We start from the raw sequence: 15,895 nt of genomic DNA, 5'->3' as shown, positions 1-15,895 counted from the left end.
ACAGGAACTTGTTATTACCCAGATTTCTCTTTCTTCCTGCTTTTTCACTTTTCCTCTGGCTGTCTGAGAGGGAGGAGGTCTCCGGCAATTCTCTGTGCTCCTTGGAGGCATCTGTGAAGAAATTATTTTCTTCCCCATGCGGGCACTAATGTATTTCTTGTTTGAAATCGTAGTGAATTTCATTTCTAACTGTTGGGTGAAATTAACGGACAGAGAAGCTTGGGCTGGATTCTTGGACTTGCACAGGTGGACCCTGATGTATGGGACTTGTGAGTATTTCTTTTCTCCTCAGATAGCCATGTTGTAGAATGAATGGATAGTTGTTTGTGTCATTGTCTTGAAATTATCACATTTCTCGTAGGGTTTGGTGAGATAGAGGTGTAGCATACTTCAATTGAGTTCTCTTGTTTGGAAATACCCTGATTTTAACATTTTGATTTAGCAAGGTTTAGAGGGTGAAACATGGAGGTAACAATATTCAAATATGGCTGACTAGGAAGTCAGACCAAGAAGGAAATGACCTTCAATAAGGAACATGTTCTCAGATGGGGAAATTAAAATCAAATTTTGGAAATTTGTTTTATTGTGAACTTGTTTTGATTCATTATCTCCAATGAGGTCACGTGTGACATATTTGAATGGTTGTACCAAATTTTGGCTAATTTTTGTTGTGCAACTGGGAAACTTATAAATAATGTCATAAGAATTGGATTGTTTGGTCTTTGGCAACATTTTCATATAAATTTTAAGGAACTTCCAGGCTTTTGAACTGTTGTAAACTTAGGGTTAGGGCATCATGTTTTCATTGGTGAATGTGATGTTTACGGAACTTTAGGTTAAGCGGAATTTGTATTACTGTATGGGGTTTCGGTATAACCTATGTTTAGGCACCTGCAGTGCTGTTGCCAAACTGATGTTGAGGGACGGTGGGCCAACCCAGAGCTAGACGTGGGCCAACTCTGAGCGAGATGTGGGCCAACTACACGATTACGGGGGCGGCGCCAGATGGGGTTTGCGCCACCAACCATGGCTCAGATGTTCTGAACTGGACGTGAATGAACTACAGACCGTTAAGTAAAACATACCCAGTTGGCAATGGACTCTAAAGACTTTTAAGTATTTGACAACAGTCCGTATAGGGATCCGAACCAGCCAGTTGGATCATAAAGAGTTCTAGACCTCACTCCTGAAGACAGAATAGCTACTTAGCACTTTTTGAGCATTGAACTTCGATGTCATTATTTTATTTTTTTATTTTTTTGAAAATGTGACTTTTTAAACGACATTTTTGAACTTTGGTCGGCCTAATTAGATGATGGCGTCATCTTAGGTTGGGGTCAAAATTTTGTTTTGAGTTTTGGATTTTTGGGAATTGTCATTATTTTTGAGGGCAAATTGTTTTCCTGTGCTCATTGTGAATCAAGAACCATATTTGGGGCTATTTTTGAGGAAGGGTGAAAGACTTCTTCCTGGGTTTTGATCTCACCATCTGAGCATCAATAGGACCCCCCCCCCCCCCCAGCTAGACAGGGGAAAAGTGAACTGTATTGCGGTTTGGTTTTAGTATTAGGCTATTGGTTTTTCCAAACTATACGTTTTGTTTTCTTGTGTTTCAGATCATCCTTTTTGTATTCTATATTTGTGGAAGGTAACGGTGGTGAATGTGTAGTGACGTCCTGTTTGTTTGTCTGAACGTAATAAATTTCTTGTTTATCTTTTAAAACACTGTGTTAGAAAATACATCTTTTTAGTACTGGGCGAACGACTGAGTGATTGTGTGTGTGTATTGAAATCGACCAATATAAATCCAGTCTATCACTTTAAACAAAAAGAATCCCAGGACCAGTGGCTGCGATCGATTGGGATCCCAGTTTTTGGCCCTGACACTTATAACCGGACTATACGGACCACGCCAGGAGTCGCCGCGTCGGCTGGGTGATGGAGAAACACAGATGAACTATACTACGCTGTTCTGGTGATGGGGTAACACATAATTTACTCATCTAGAACCCTTGGCGTATTGTGTATATGTGTGTGAATGCTGAACGTTGAAATTCATGCTTTACCAGTGAGCTATATAAACATTTTGAGCTCCACGTATTTTCTTTTATTGTTGGAATGAATCGGAGGAGAATAACGAATGCGTATAAATGTAATAGTATCCTTCTGACTGACAGTCGGTATTTTAGATAATTCATTCCTGACACACGCACACACACACGCACACACACGCACACGCACACACACACACACACACACACACACATACACACACACACACATGCACACACACACGCTCACAAAGTATGACCACGCATATAATAAGTTGCTCGTCTTTTATTTCCAAACGTCTTATTTATCTCGACGATTCCAGTCAATTATTTGATTTGTTTCTGGTTGGTAACGAATGTCACGTGTCATTTAGTTCCACTGGTTCACTTTTTTCTGTCCTCTCCAAATGCTACACACGCTTCCACAGTTTCTGAAACGTTGAAAGGGTAAGTCTTAGTCAGTGTGTGTGTGTGTGTGTGTGTGTGTGTGTGTGTGCGTGTGTGTGTGTGTGTGTGTGTGTGTGTGCGCGTGTGTGTGTGTGTGTGTGTGTGTGTGTGTGTGTGTGTGGGTGCGTGTGTGAATGTGTGTGATCGTACGTCCGGGTGTGTGCGTGTGTGTGTGCGCGTGCGCGCGTGTGTGTGTGCGTGTGTGGTTTCTGTGCGTAACAAGTAAGTAACATGGAGGCCATGGAAGATAACAGATAAGCAGGGAGGAAAATGCAGAGAAAAGGGGAGGTAACAGAATAACAAATAAGCAGGGAGTAAGGCACACAGGGGAGATAACAGGGAGGCCATTGAAGCGCAGAAACGAGCAGATCTGTGAGAAGTACCGGTCTGACACACTGTGCGCCAGTCAGCCAGAAAGAGAAAAACCGACCAGGGACAGTAATGGAAGATAATAGACAAATAAAAGCAGATTGAATAGGGATATGGACGCATTTACCGCCACGCAGGCAGCGGGAGAGACAGCAAGAAAAAAACACCTACCAGAGAAAGGGATAGAACAAACTAAAATAGTGAACCCATCTATACAAGCAGATGTGGGTTACAGGCGGATTGAGAGTCAGCCAGCCAACCAACCAACCAGCCATCCAATCAACCAACCAGCCAACCAATCAACCAACCAACCAACCAACCAGTCAGTCAACCAACCAACTGGCCAACCAACTAACTAGCCAGCCAGCCAACCAACCTGCCACCCAATAAACCAACCAGTCAGCTAATTAGCTAACCAACCAACCGGCAAACCAGCCAGCCAACCAACCAGCCAGTCAACCAACCAGCCAGCCAACCAGTCACCCAGCCAGGAAAAAACCCACCTGATGCAGGAAATGTAATGGGAGATGTTACAAAAAAGTAGTACTTACGGATAAATTCAGAAAACGTACTGATCTCTGCGTCCTTCAGAACTCCATCGGCATTGGCTGAAAAATGGCACACACTTATGTAAGACCAAATAATAATAATAATATTGCATAATATTTATATAGCGCATATAGCTCAAAGCGCTGTACAATCAAAATACTACGACAACAAAACATTATTCAACGTGCAAATACACACATATCAATGAATAACACATTGCTCTATAACACATTATCACAAACACACGCATGGGCACACACACGCACTACATATAGCAAATAGCACAATAATGCATTTTCACAAACATATACGCACTCACGCGCGCGCAAAACACGTACGTGAAAAACTATGTACAGTACATGTGACAGAAGTGATGTATATAACTGTATTGTTAAAGCTGTGGTCTATTTATGACTTTCCGGGGTTACGAGGTTGAAAAATAGGGATAAAATCATGTACAGAATTCTGTACAGCAAACACTACCCGAAACCCCACCTATACGGCGTGTATGACCTTGAGAGCTTCAGTCAACGCTTGGATTTTGCAGTGGTAACATCCGGTTTGCTCTCTCAGAGCTGAGCATATTTGTCAAGAAGGATCGAGCAGAAAAAATAAACGACTTGGCAGGGATTCGAACTCAAGGCCTCGATTGTATCCCTATTTTTCAACCTCGTAGCCCCGGAAAGTCATAAATAGACCACAGCTTTAAAGGGATGTAGAGTGCAATACAAGGGTTAGCTTCTTTGGGCCAAACGTTCGGAACTTTCTTTTTTTGGATTTGACTTGAGTGTTGTTGTTGTTATGGGGGGGGGGGGGGGGATTAATATTAATCGTTAATTAAGATTGTTGCCTTTACTGCCTGGGCAGGCAAAAATGTTCAATGAATGAAGAATAAATGGCCATTCTAACAGCATAATGCATTTTACCCATCAATATATCATCCTAATCTTAAATATTATGAGTTGAATATTTGCGCCTCGATATTTTATTGATGTTCTTACGCTTTATGTTGTATATTGTAATGCTGTATACACCACACCTGAGTTTCTCGTTGAGATAATAAAGTGTTCTAAATATGCTTTTAGGCCAAAAAAAAAAAAAGGTCTGTTTACGATAACCCGACCGACCCTAGTTTTTTCGCGCAACCCTAGACTTTTTTTGGGCATTTGGGGGAAAAAAAAAAAAAAAAGAAAAAAAAAAAAATCTTGTTTTTTTGGCAAAATAACTTAAAAATATGGGGTTTTTTGAGAAAAAAAAAGAAAAAAAGAAAAAAGAAAAAAAAGAAAAAATCCCGACCTACCGGCCCTATTTTTTGGGCCTATGTTACCGTAAACAGACCTTTTTTTGGGGGGGCCTTATCTGAGTGCTGTGTTTTACACGTAGAATGCATGATTAGTACTTGTTCACTGCATCACTTTTTTGTATCGGTGAGTAATGATTAATTGGGATGTCAAACAATATTTTTAAAGCGCCCCGAGACTGCTATCTAGCGATCAATAGCGCTATAGAAGAACGTTTTATTCTTATTACTATAGAACATTATCAATTTCTATTCAGTACAAAAGTGTGTGTGTGTGTGTGTGTGTGTGTGTGTGTGTGTGTATGTGTGTGTGTGTGTGTGTGTGTGCGTGTGTGTGTGTGCGCGTGTGTGTGTGTGTGTGTGTCTGTGTATGTGTGTGTGTCTGATCTGTGTGTGTATGTGTGTGTGTGTGTGTGTGTGTGTGTGTGTGTGTGTGTGTGTGTGTGTGCGCGTGTGTGTGTGTGTGTCTGGTCTGTGTGTATGTGTATGTGTGTGTCTGGTCTGTGTGTGTATGTGTATGTGTGTGTGTGTGTGTGTGTGTGTGTGTGTGTGGCGGCGTGCGTGCAAGTGCATGCGTGTGTGTGAGTGTGTAAGTATGTGTTTATATGTCGGTGCGCACACCACACACTCACCGTCGTTGTCCTGGAAGACGGCCTCCACCTGTGTCCGGTCGAGACCGGTGACGCCGACATTGACCCCCAGGTCGAGACAGGTGGTCTGTAGTTCAGCGTCTATCTGGTTCAGCTGGTCAGGTGTCAGGGGCTCCGGACACGGGGCGTCTCGCTTTCCTCCTCCCAGCGCTGACGCTACCTTCCCTGCAGTTACCAGGTGCTGGGGACAAACAGACAGACGTGTATTTGTGTGTGTGTGTGTGTCTGTGTGTGTACATGTGTGTGTCTGGTCTGTGTGTGTATGTGTGTGTGTGTGTGTGTGTGTGTGTTTGTCATTGTGTGTGTGTGTGTTATTTTACTCTATTCATGTTTATTTCAAAGCATTTTCGGTGATCAATTGCAATACTGAACAAAGCTCACGAGGCACTGATTTGGCATTGGTCACTCGGGAATTCGTTCTCCAACCACTGAAGCAACATGAATCACTGGACCCGAGGCCAGAAACAAGATTAGTTAACATAATGCAGTACATTGAACCCCGCTTTTAAGACCTTTAAAACTCTGAAAAGTTCAGGTTGTAAAAAGGAGGCAGTCTTGAAATGGACTTGTGTTTACAGAAGGTATGAACAGAAAGCTACAAAAGCAAGCCTTAAAAGAGGAGAGGTCTTAAATTGGGTGTGGGGTGGGGGGGTCTTAAAAAAAAGGGGGGGGGGGTTATTGTACATAAGACATCAACATGGAAACAAACAGTTAACAACAAAAATTAATGTGTTTTAATTGTGGCAAAACATAAGTCTGCAGGTTTAGCATCGATTTACTTCGACAGAATCTCGTTACACCTACGAACCGCATCTCTCGCTACGTCACTAAGTCGCTCATCATGTTGCCGAAATACAAGTCTTTCTGAGTCTAAGTCTGATCTACACTAATCGCCATAAAAAACTAAACACATACATTTAGCTGTAGAACTGTGTGATGCGGCCAGTTATAGTAAAACCAAGTATATTGCCAGAAAGGTAATTTATTCCCCTACCGTTGGAAACAAAGAGTTTCATTTTTCATCAATTAGGTTTTATGCAGTGTGCCGGAGACGTAGGACACCCCCCAAAATCAAATTCGCAAAAGTAAATTTGCAGACACTAAACTACAAAAAAATAAAAAAATAAGCAAGAGTGACCCCGTTTTTTATCGCAAATTGAAGAACAACTCATTTTCTACCCACACAATTTGATTTGGTTCAGCTGTTGTGCCTAGCAGTGTTGATTTGCTATTTTGAAGAAGATTGGTGTCAGCCTCGTCAGAAGCCGTAAAAGGCTTGTTTTTCGCGTCATTTTGTGTGTGCTATGTGGGTAAAAACCCCGTAGTTTAGTAATGGCTAGTTGTATTGCTTTTAAATTTAACACGAATATTGTTAATACAATTGCAAAAGAGTGTATACAATATCATGGCGCTTTGATGAGTTTTTGGGACGAACTGGAACTTTTCAGAAAAGTTTCATTAAACTGTAATAACTCTTTTCAGTATAAATACATCCAAAAACAAAGAGACTGCCAAAAGAATAAAAAGACAAGAAAGGTAGGTTGTTGGAACGTTTGTTATTGACAAAACAATACATTCACAATTAACTATTATTAATACTATATTAATTGTTTGTCTGTTCACTTAAAATACCGTTAGGTCGATATATTTGTGAATGTATTGTTTTGTCAATAACAAACGTACCAACAACCTACCTTTCTTGTTGTTTGATTCTTTTGGCAGTCTCTTTGTTTTTGGATTATTGAATATTACAATTAGGGATCAATTTTGGTACAAAAGCAACAACGCGCTCGGGTGGTATGGATATGTGAACGCGAAACAACAATTACGAAAAACAGGTCTTCCAACATCAAAACCCAGTCCAGCGCAGCAGACTCAACTGGCAAGCTTTTTATTGCTATGAGTGACGTACGCAATCAATTGAACAAGTTCACCAGCATCGCGTTTTAGGGGTAATTATTGATTGTGAATTCAAGTGGCAGGCACAATTACAGCATATTTGCAAGAAAGTAGCCAAGAACGTTTTCCTCCTATCCAAGTTAAAGCAATTTACGGACAGAAGGACTCTGGAAATGTTCCACCATGCTCATGTAATGCCTCACATCACTTATGTTTCGACGCTCTGTGATGGCAGCAGTGATGTCCACTTGAAAAAGTTAGACTCTCTCTATCGTCGCTCGGCTAAACTCATCGTAAAGGATAATGCCCCAACAGATATGAAATCAAAAATGCTTTCTTTCTTTCTTTATTTGGTGTTTTACGTCGTTTTCAACCACGAAGGTTATATCGCGACGGGGGAAGGGGGAAGATGGGATAGAGCCACTTGTCAATTGTTTCTTGTTCACAAAAGCACTAATCAAAAATTTGCTCCAGGGGCTTGCAACGTAGTACAATATATTACCTTACTGGGAGAATGCAAGTTTCCAGTACAAAGGACTTAACATTTCTTACATACTGCTTGACTAAAATCTTAACAAAAATTGACTATATTCTATACAAGAAACACTTAACAAGGGTAAAAAGAAAAACAGAATCCGTTAGTCGCCTCTTACGACATGCTGGGGAGCTGGGGAGCATCGGGTAAATTCTTTCTCGTCCCATCCAATATGGGACTGACCCTAACCCGCGGGGGGATTAAAGATGCTTAACTTTCTTCCACTGGAAAAGCATCTCAAGTTAAACAAAGCCATTTTCATGCATAAATTGTATTACGGTAAAGTGCCGATTTACATTACATCATTATTTAATAAAGCTACCGACAGATATGGGTCGGTCAACTTGATCCCACCGATTCCACGAATTGACCTTTATAAGACCAGTCTTGCTTTTTCGGGTACATCAGTTTGGAATTCACTTCCATCATCCTTTAAGCACTTAAAGTCATTAAAAAGTTTTTAAAAATGTGTCAAAAAACACTTAATGTCTGAGTAGTTTTACGCGTTTTGATTTACCACACTTAGTATTACGCCAAAGATATGCTGTGCATTGTATATTCTGAACATATTTTTGTTGTACTATTGCTACATGTTCGATTGCTACCAGCTTGTACTTATAATTACTTGCATAGTATGCATTTGATTTTATGAATAACCACATATGTATGCTCTTCATGCCTCATCTTCATCATCATCATCATCATCATCATCATCATCATCATCATCATCATCATCATCATCATCATCATCATCATCATCATCATCATCTTTATCATCACGTGCTGAAGTTTTCTGACCTCCTTTTGTTGGTAAACTTTTTAACTTTTTAATTTTTCATATCAAATAACCAAAGGGAAGTAATCGCTCTTTATGCATACGACATGTGTAACAGAGTACGCGAGAGTTGTACGGAACCTTTTCTCTTGGCACCTGAGAGAATAACAAGCATTGAAATGAACAAGCGACTTTCATCCTTAATTTTTCAATTTTATCATTGTGTGTCTGTGCGTCCCAAGGACAGATTGTAAGAAAAGGCGTAGCCTTAAATCTTAATCCTTGTTAAATAAAGTTCAATTCAATTCTCTCTCTCTCTCTCTCTCTCTCTCTCTCTCTCTCTCTCTCTCTCTCTCTCTCTCTCTCTCTTTTGCACCTCGCCCTCACTCTCACTCACTCTCTCTCTCTCTTTCTCTCTCTCTCTCTCTCTCTCTCACACACACACACACACACACACACACACACACACACACACACACACACACACACACACACACACACACACACACACACACACACTCTCTCTCCCTCTCTCACCCTAATGATCTTCCTGCCTCGGATTCTCCATCTCCTCCATCCCTGGCTGTCCCCTATCAGTACAGCACAGATGACCAGGGCTACCAGAATGGACTTATGCATCTGGAGAAAAGATAAAGAACTGTTTTATCAGCACAGAAAATAACAAGTCGCGTGAAGCGATATAAAAACATTCAGTCAATCTATAGGCATCAAACTAAAAGATCAAAACAAAAAACCAGTCATTGCCAAGACTTCATTCAGATAGTCTCGGCTAAACTTCCCCGAAGACCGAGACGGGTCATGCTTGTCACCGCGAAGCATGCAAACATAATACTCGACCTATTTGTTTTAATTCTGAGCGCGTTTTTCAAGAAAACAAATTACATCTATATATTTTAAAATTCAGGAGAAAACAAGAAATACAATGCAATGATTTTTCAATCTGTAAGTAAAAAATCGTTTTTAATGACAACTTTAATGAGCAAACTATAATTGAATAATTGTTTAAGCTTCTTAGCTGAAATGCAGTTCCAAAGTTCGGACTGAGTAAACTATTGCTTGACTAAATTTTAACCAATTTGGTTTAAAAAAAAAGAGGGCGTGACAGTGCCGCCCCACCAATCGCAAAAAGCCGGATATGACGTCATCAAAGACATTTATCGAAAAAATGAGAAAATCGTGTGGGGATATCATACCCAGGCACTCTCATGGCAAGTTTGATGAAGATCGGTCTGGACAGTAGTTTTGTCTGAATCGCTCTACACACACACACACACACACACACACACACACACACACACACACACACACACACACACACACACACACACACACACACACACACACACACACACACACATACATTTACCACGACCCTCGTCTCGATTCCACGTCAAAACTTGACTAAATGTAAAAACGAAAATGTTATATAAACTTTCGTTCTTATAACCGCCTTATATATCTATATATAATATATAGAGAAATTTATAATGAGAGCGCTGCTAAAAATGCCAAAATGTGCACTCGATCGCTTGTACTTTTGAAGAAAAGTTAAATATAGAATGACGTCAAGAGCGAGAATGCAGAGAAATTACGTCATGAGCAAGGGAGGTCATCCTTTACTCTGTGTGTGTCTCCTCTATGCAGAGAGCCTACAGCAGAAATGTGGTTTTCTCTTTTGCATAAAAGTGTGGGAATTCTTCTCTGTTTTATGCCAAAATTATAAATTTCTATTATGTTGCTTCAACAACCAAGAGCAGCTGCTGATACTTCAAATTTCTTTTTCTTACTCTTCACTGGCAGTTACAGGGGAATCAAAGGAAGATTCTCCTCTATGCAGAGAGCCTACCGCAGAAATGTGGTTTTCTCTTTTGCACAGAAGTTTGGGAATTCTTCTCTGTTTTATGCCAAGAGACTGCCTGATGAGAGCTTCTCAGCTCGAAACCGGTAGCAGTCTTGGCTAAAAAAAAACACGGACCTTTTCAGGTTCAGCACTCTATGAAAATGCCCTTAAATGCACTTCGGTGAATTCTCAATCCTTTGAGGTTGTAGAACTCTCCTCGGGTTATTCTTGTTCAGTGTTGCAATCGGCTCCGAAAGGGTTTGATTCTCCAGTAGGCTGTCTGTGAAGAGTTCTTTCTAGATCTAATTCTTACCCCCTCCCCCCACCTCTTCCATTACCTCTATCTGGGCATGACGTATCACGCTGGATAAAGGTGCTCTGAAGATAAAACAAAAATCCTACGAAAACAATCATGAATTTATATCATGTTGGTACTTAAAAAAACGCCGTCTATCCTGTTTTGTATTTAAAGACTAAAGTATCCGTACCTTGGAAGGTTGGTCCTGAGTATTCTACTCACGGGAAGGTGTCTCGCTTTGGTTCCTTTGCTCGACTCTTCAGTGATGTTTGCTGGAAGGTGACTTAGGCCCCTATATACCATAGAGAATATTCAGCGTCTGTGGGTGAGATAACGTGATGCATGCATCTGTCAAAGAAAACTGACGTCAGCTGAATATACGAATAATGAGCTAATGATGTTATTGCGTCCGTCGAAATGAAATGAAAAACAATGCAGATTGACTTCCAGTCACAGTGTCCAACACACGAGTCCTTTTGCACTCAACTCAAAATAATAGTGCTTCGACACTTTTCTGATGTTCTTCGTGTTTTACGTAAATTATCTCTCGGCCACCCGGAGTCATTCACGCATTCGAACAGTTTGACAAATATCCTCCCGCACCTGCAGTATCCGGGACTCTCCTCGTATTAAGGGGTTATTAGTGTGTTCAAACCGCAGCTTAAATCCATTACACATTTTCTGCACAGGTTCCTCTGAGCAATATGAACACATCTGTGCAAAGAAAAAAGGGGGTCACCTTATTAACTTTTTTTTTACAATTTGTTTACTGGGGGTGGTCAAATATGATTTTGGGAAAAACACTGTGATTCTTAACGTGATCCTAACTGACATATTTAGCTTTACAAATGATAAATAAAACATTACTTTGTGTAGATAAATGAGTGGAGAGTATCACTTTATCATAATACGTTACTTATCATGTGCATTTTCAGAAAATTAACGAGGTTTGTCGAGGGCGTACACATACAATTTTCAGTCATTTAGCGGTAAAAACGGTATTACACAAAAATGTCAGCTTATATCATAACCAAATTTAAACACAGCTAAGTTCACTATATGCAGTTACAATACCTAAGAAAAAAATAAGGTGTTACCTTATTGCCTACTCCACAAGTAACCCCGCCCCAACCCCACCCCCATATCTTGACTCACAAAAATGATGAAAAAAATCATTTGGGAGCCCAGTAGGCCAGTTGGTAGAGCACTGGACTTGTGATCCATGTGTTTGAATCCGGGGGAAGGGGTGGGGGTCGGAAAATTTGGGTGCAAAGTTTCATTAAGATCTGTCCAGTAGTTTTCTCTGAATCGCATTACACAAACACACGCACACTCACACACACACACGCACAGACACACACCCACACACACAGACACACAGATACACACACACACACACACACACACACACACACACACACACACACACACACCATGGTGGATCAGTCAGTATGGAAGGGGGATATACTTAGAATTCAAGAGTGTAGATCGAGGTCGCGAAGCACCTCAGACAAAGACTGATCGGGGGCATGCGTCCCCGCCACCCCCCCCCTCCCCTAAACCAAAAAATTGCTTGTGAGATTCTTTACACATTTTCTGCATAGGTTCCTCTAAGCAATATGAACACATCTGTGCAAAGAAAAAAGGGGGTCACCTTATTAACTTCTTTTTTACAATATTTTTACTGGGGTTGGTCAAATATGATTTTGCGAAAAACACTGTGATTCTTAACGTGATCCTAACTGACATATACATTTAGCTTTACAAATGATAAATAAAACATTACTTTGTGTAGATAAATGAATGGAGAGTATCACTTTATCATAATACCATACTGATCAATGTGCATTTTCAGAAAAATTATCGAGGTAATTTATGGTAAAAACGGTATTACACAAAAATGTCAGCTTAAATCATAACCAAATTTAAACACAGCTAAGTTCACTATATGCTGTTACAATACCTCAGAAAATAAGGTGTTACCTTATTGCTTACTCCACAATTATCCCCGCACCACCCCCACCCCCATATCTTGACTAACAAAAATGATGAAAAATCATTTGGGAGTTGGTAGAGCACTGGACATGCGATCCATATTTTTGAATCCGTGGGAAGAGGTGTGCAAAGTTTCATGAAGATCTGTCTAGTAGTTTTCTCAGAATCGCACTACAAATACATACACACAAACACTTAGTGCCCTCAGTGCCCCTCCCCCGCCCTCGTCCACCCCTTTTGTTTGTTTGTTTGCTTAACGCCCAGCCGACCACGATGCTTTGGTTGCGCATGTATGACTTTTTTCAGCATTGGTTTCAATGTTCCGTGAAACCTTTCTACGATCCCATTGGATTGTGCGTGACATGGAGAAGACGTGATTCCCTTCGTACCGAGAAGGTTAAACACTTGCTTCATGAGCTCTGACGTGAACTGCGCCCCGTTGTCTGATAAAATCTCTTCTGGGCATCCCATTCGAGAACAAAATCTTGAAAAGTTCCTCCGCGATAGTGACTGAGTCTATCTTCCTCAGGGGAACTGCTTCAGGGAAGCGTGTAGCTACGTCCACGACAGTCAGAACGTATCTGTGCTTCTCGTCACTCATGGGTTCAAATGGCCCAACGAGATCTATCGCCACGCGTTTGAAAGGCGTGTCGATGCGCGGCATTTTCTCAAGGGGTACGGGTGGTACTGTTCCTTTCGCTTCAGTTTTCTGGCATAAATCGCAAGACCGACAATAGTCTCGGATGTCTGTTGCACAACGTGGCCAGAACAAATTCGACCTCAATCTTGCGAGTGTCCTTCTATGGTCTGCATGTGCAGCCAACATGTTGTCATGCGCTGTCTCTAGGACTGTCATCCTCAGATCTTTGGGTACTACTATCTGCTTCGTCTCAGTGTTGTCCACTGTGAATACCCGGTAAAGTATGTCGTCCTCCACCGTGAAGGTATATGACGCTTTAGTACCGCTTGTTTGCTTAGCACCGATGCTTGCCTGATCGAACAGTTTCTCGAGCGAACTGTCAGCTTTCTGTTTGCTAGCTATTTGGTCTTTGCTGACTGACAACGCTTCTATGTGTGTCACAAGTCAGTTTTCGTCAGCCTGTTTCTTTCTGCGTGCGCCTTCCAAAGGAAGTTTATGGAAGGAAAACACGCCGCCTTTTCGTATTAGCTAAAGAAACCGGTGTGTCTAAAACACGCGGGGACACGCGGGGACACGCGGGGACACGCGGGGACACGCGGGGACACGCGGGGACACGTGGGGACACACGGGGACGGTGAACTAGCACGCCGGGACGTTATATGATAACATTCTGACTATCCTTTATGTATTTAAAAAAAAAATTTTTTTTTTAACTTTATATGTAATTTTTTCTTTTTTTTCATTTTTTTTTTCAGAATGTTATAAAATAACGTCCCCGCGTGCTAACTAACCGTCCCCGCGTGTCCCCGCGTGCAGTAAAACTGTCCCCGCGTGTCCACGCGTGTCCCCGCGTGTCCCCGCGTGTCCCCGCGTGTTTTAGACACTGTCTAAAACACGCGGGGACACGCGGGGACACGCGGGGACACGCGGGGACACACGGGGACACACGGGGACGGTGAATTAGCACGCCGGGACGTTATATAATAACATTCTGACTATCCTTTATGTATTTCTAAAAAAAAAAAAAATTTTTTTTTTTTACTTAATATTTTTTTTTTTTTTTTTTTTTTTTTTGGTCAGAATGTTATAAAATAACGTCCCCGCGTGCTATTTAACCGTCCCCGCGTGCAGTAAAACTGTCCTCGCGTGTCCCCGCGTGTCCCCGCGTGTCCCCGCGTGTCCCCGCGTGTTTTAGACACTGTCTAAAACACGCGGGGACACGCGGGGACACGCGGGGACACGCGGGGACACGCGGGGACACACGGGGACACACGGGGACGGTGAATTAGCACGCCGGGACGTTATATAATAACATTCTGACTATCCTTTATGTATTTCTAAAAAAAAAAAAAATGTTTTTTTTTTACTTAATATTTTTTTTTTTTTTTTTTTTGTTTTTTTGTCAGAATGTTATAAAATAACGTCCCCGCGTGCTATTTAACCGTCCCCGCGTGCAGTAAAACTGTCCTCGCGTGTCCCCGCGTGTCCCCGCGTGTCCCCGCGTGTCCCCGCGTGTTTTAGACACTGTCTAAAACACGCGGGGACACGCGGGGACACGCGGGGACACGCGGGGACACACGGGGACACACGGGGACGGTGAATTAGCACGCCGGGACGTTATATATTAACATTCTGACTATCCTTTATGTATTTCTAAAAAAAAAAAAATTTTTTTTTTTTACTTAATATTTTTTTTTTTTTTTTTTTTTTTGTTTTTTTTTTTTGTCAGAATGTTATAAAATAACGTCCCCGCGTGCTATTTAACCGTCCCCGCGTGCAGTAAAACTGTCCTCGCGTGTCCCCGCGTGTCCCCGCGTGTCCCCGCGTGTTTTAGACACTGTCTAAAAGACGCGGGGACACGCGGGGACACGCGGGGACACACGGGGACACACGGGGACGGTGAATTAGCACGCCGGGACGTTATATAATAACATTCTGACTATCCTTTATGTATTTCTAAAAAAAAAAAAAATTTTTTTTTTTTACTTAATATTTTTTTTTTTTTTTTTTTTTTTTTTTTGGTCAGAATGTTATAAAATAACGTCCCCGCGTGCTATTTAACCGTCCCCGCGTGCAGTAAAACTGTCCTCGCGTGTCCCCGCGTGTCCCCGCGTGTCCCCGCGTGTCCCCGCGTGTTTTAGACACTGTCTAAAACACGCGGGGACACGCGGGGACACGCGGGGACACGCGGGGACACGCGGGGACACACGGGGACACACGGGGACGGTGAATTAGCACGCCGGGACGTTATATAATAACATTCTAACTATCCTTTATGTATTTCTAAAAAAAAAAAAAATTTTTTTTTTTACTTAATATTTTTTTTATTTATTTTTTTTTTTTTTTGTGGTCAGAATGTTATAAAATAACGTCCCCGCGTGCTATTTAACCGTCCCCGCGTGCAGTAAAACTGTCCTCGCGTGTCCCCGCGTGTCCCCGCGTGTCCCCGCGTGTTTTAGACACTGTCTAAAACACGCGGGGACACGCGGGGACACGCGGGGACACGCGGGGACACACGGGGACACA

The 15,895-nt window shown here is 41.8% G+C and overlaps 1 protein-coding gene and 1 long non-coding RNA gene across 2 annotated transcripts in view; both read right to left on the bottom strand.

The window, feature by feature from the left end:
- LOC138971888 (uncharacterized) overlaps positions 1-15,895 on the bottom strand; it is a 133,032-nt gene that overhangs the window by 73,687 nt on the left and 43,450 nt on the right. The window lies entirely within an intron of this gene.
- On the bottom strand, positions 2,325-11,083 carry LOC138971871 (uncharacterized). The gene is made up of 5 exons (XM_070344710.1): positions 10,925-11,083; positions 9,113-9,214; positions 5,349-5,547; positions 3,419-3,475; positions 2,325-2,482 (listed from the first exon to the last, which is right to left on the bottom strand). Exons 2-5 carry the CDS (start codon positions 9,212-9,214, stop codon positions 2,436-2,438), a joined length of 405 nt encoding a protein of 134 aa, XP_070200811.1. The 5' UTR covers positions 10,925-11,083; the 3' UTR covers positions 2,325-2,435.

This window comes from Littorina saxatilis, linkage group LG7, assembly GCF_037325665.1.
Source record: "Littorina saxatilis isolate snail1 linkage group LG7, US_GU_Lsax_2.0, whole genome shotgun sequence".
Lineage (NCBI taxonomy): Eukaryota > Metazoa > Mollusca > Gastropoda > Littorinimorpha > Littorinidae > Littorina > Littorina saxatilis.
The sequence above is the reverse complement of the archived record's forward strand: the minus strand, read 5'-3'. Positions and strand labels throughout refer to the sequence as shown.

Excerpts from the sequence above, each read along its gene's own strand:
- LOC138971871 (XM_070344710.1), bottom strand. The coding sequence starts at position 9,214 with ATGCATAAGTCCATTCTGGTAGCCCTGGTCATCTGTGCTGTACTGATA. Across the intron at positions 3,476-5,348 it reads CGTCTTCCAGGACAACGACG|CCAATGCCGATGGAGTTCTG; the intron begins GTGAGTGTGTGG and ends GCCATTTTTCAG. Across the intron at positions 2,483-3,418 it reads TACGTTTTCTGAATTTATCC|AAACTGTGGAAGCGTGTGTA; the intron begins GTAAGTACTACT and ends TCAACGTTTCAG.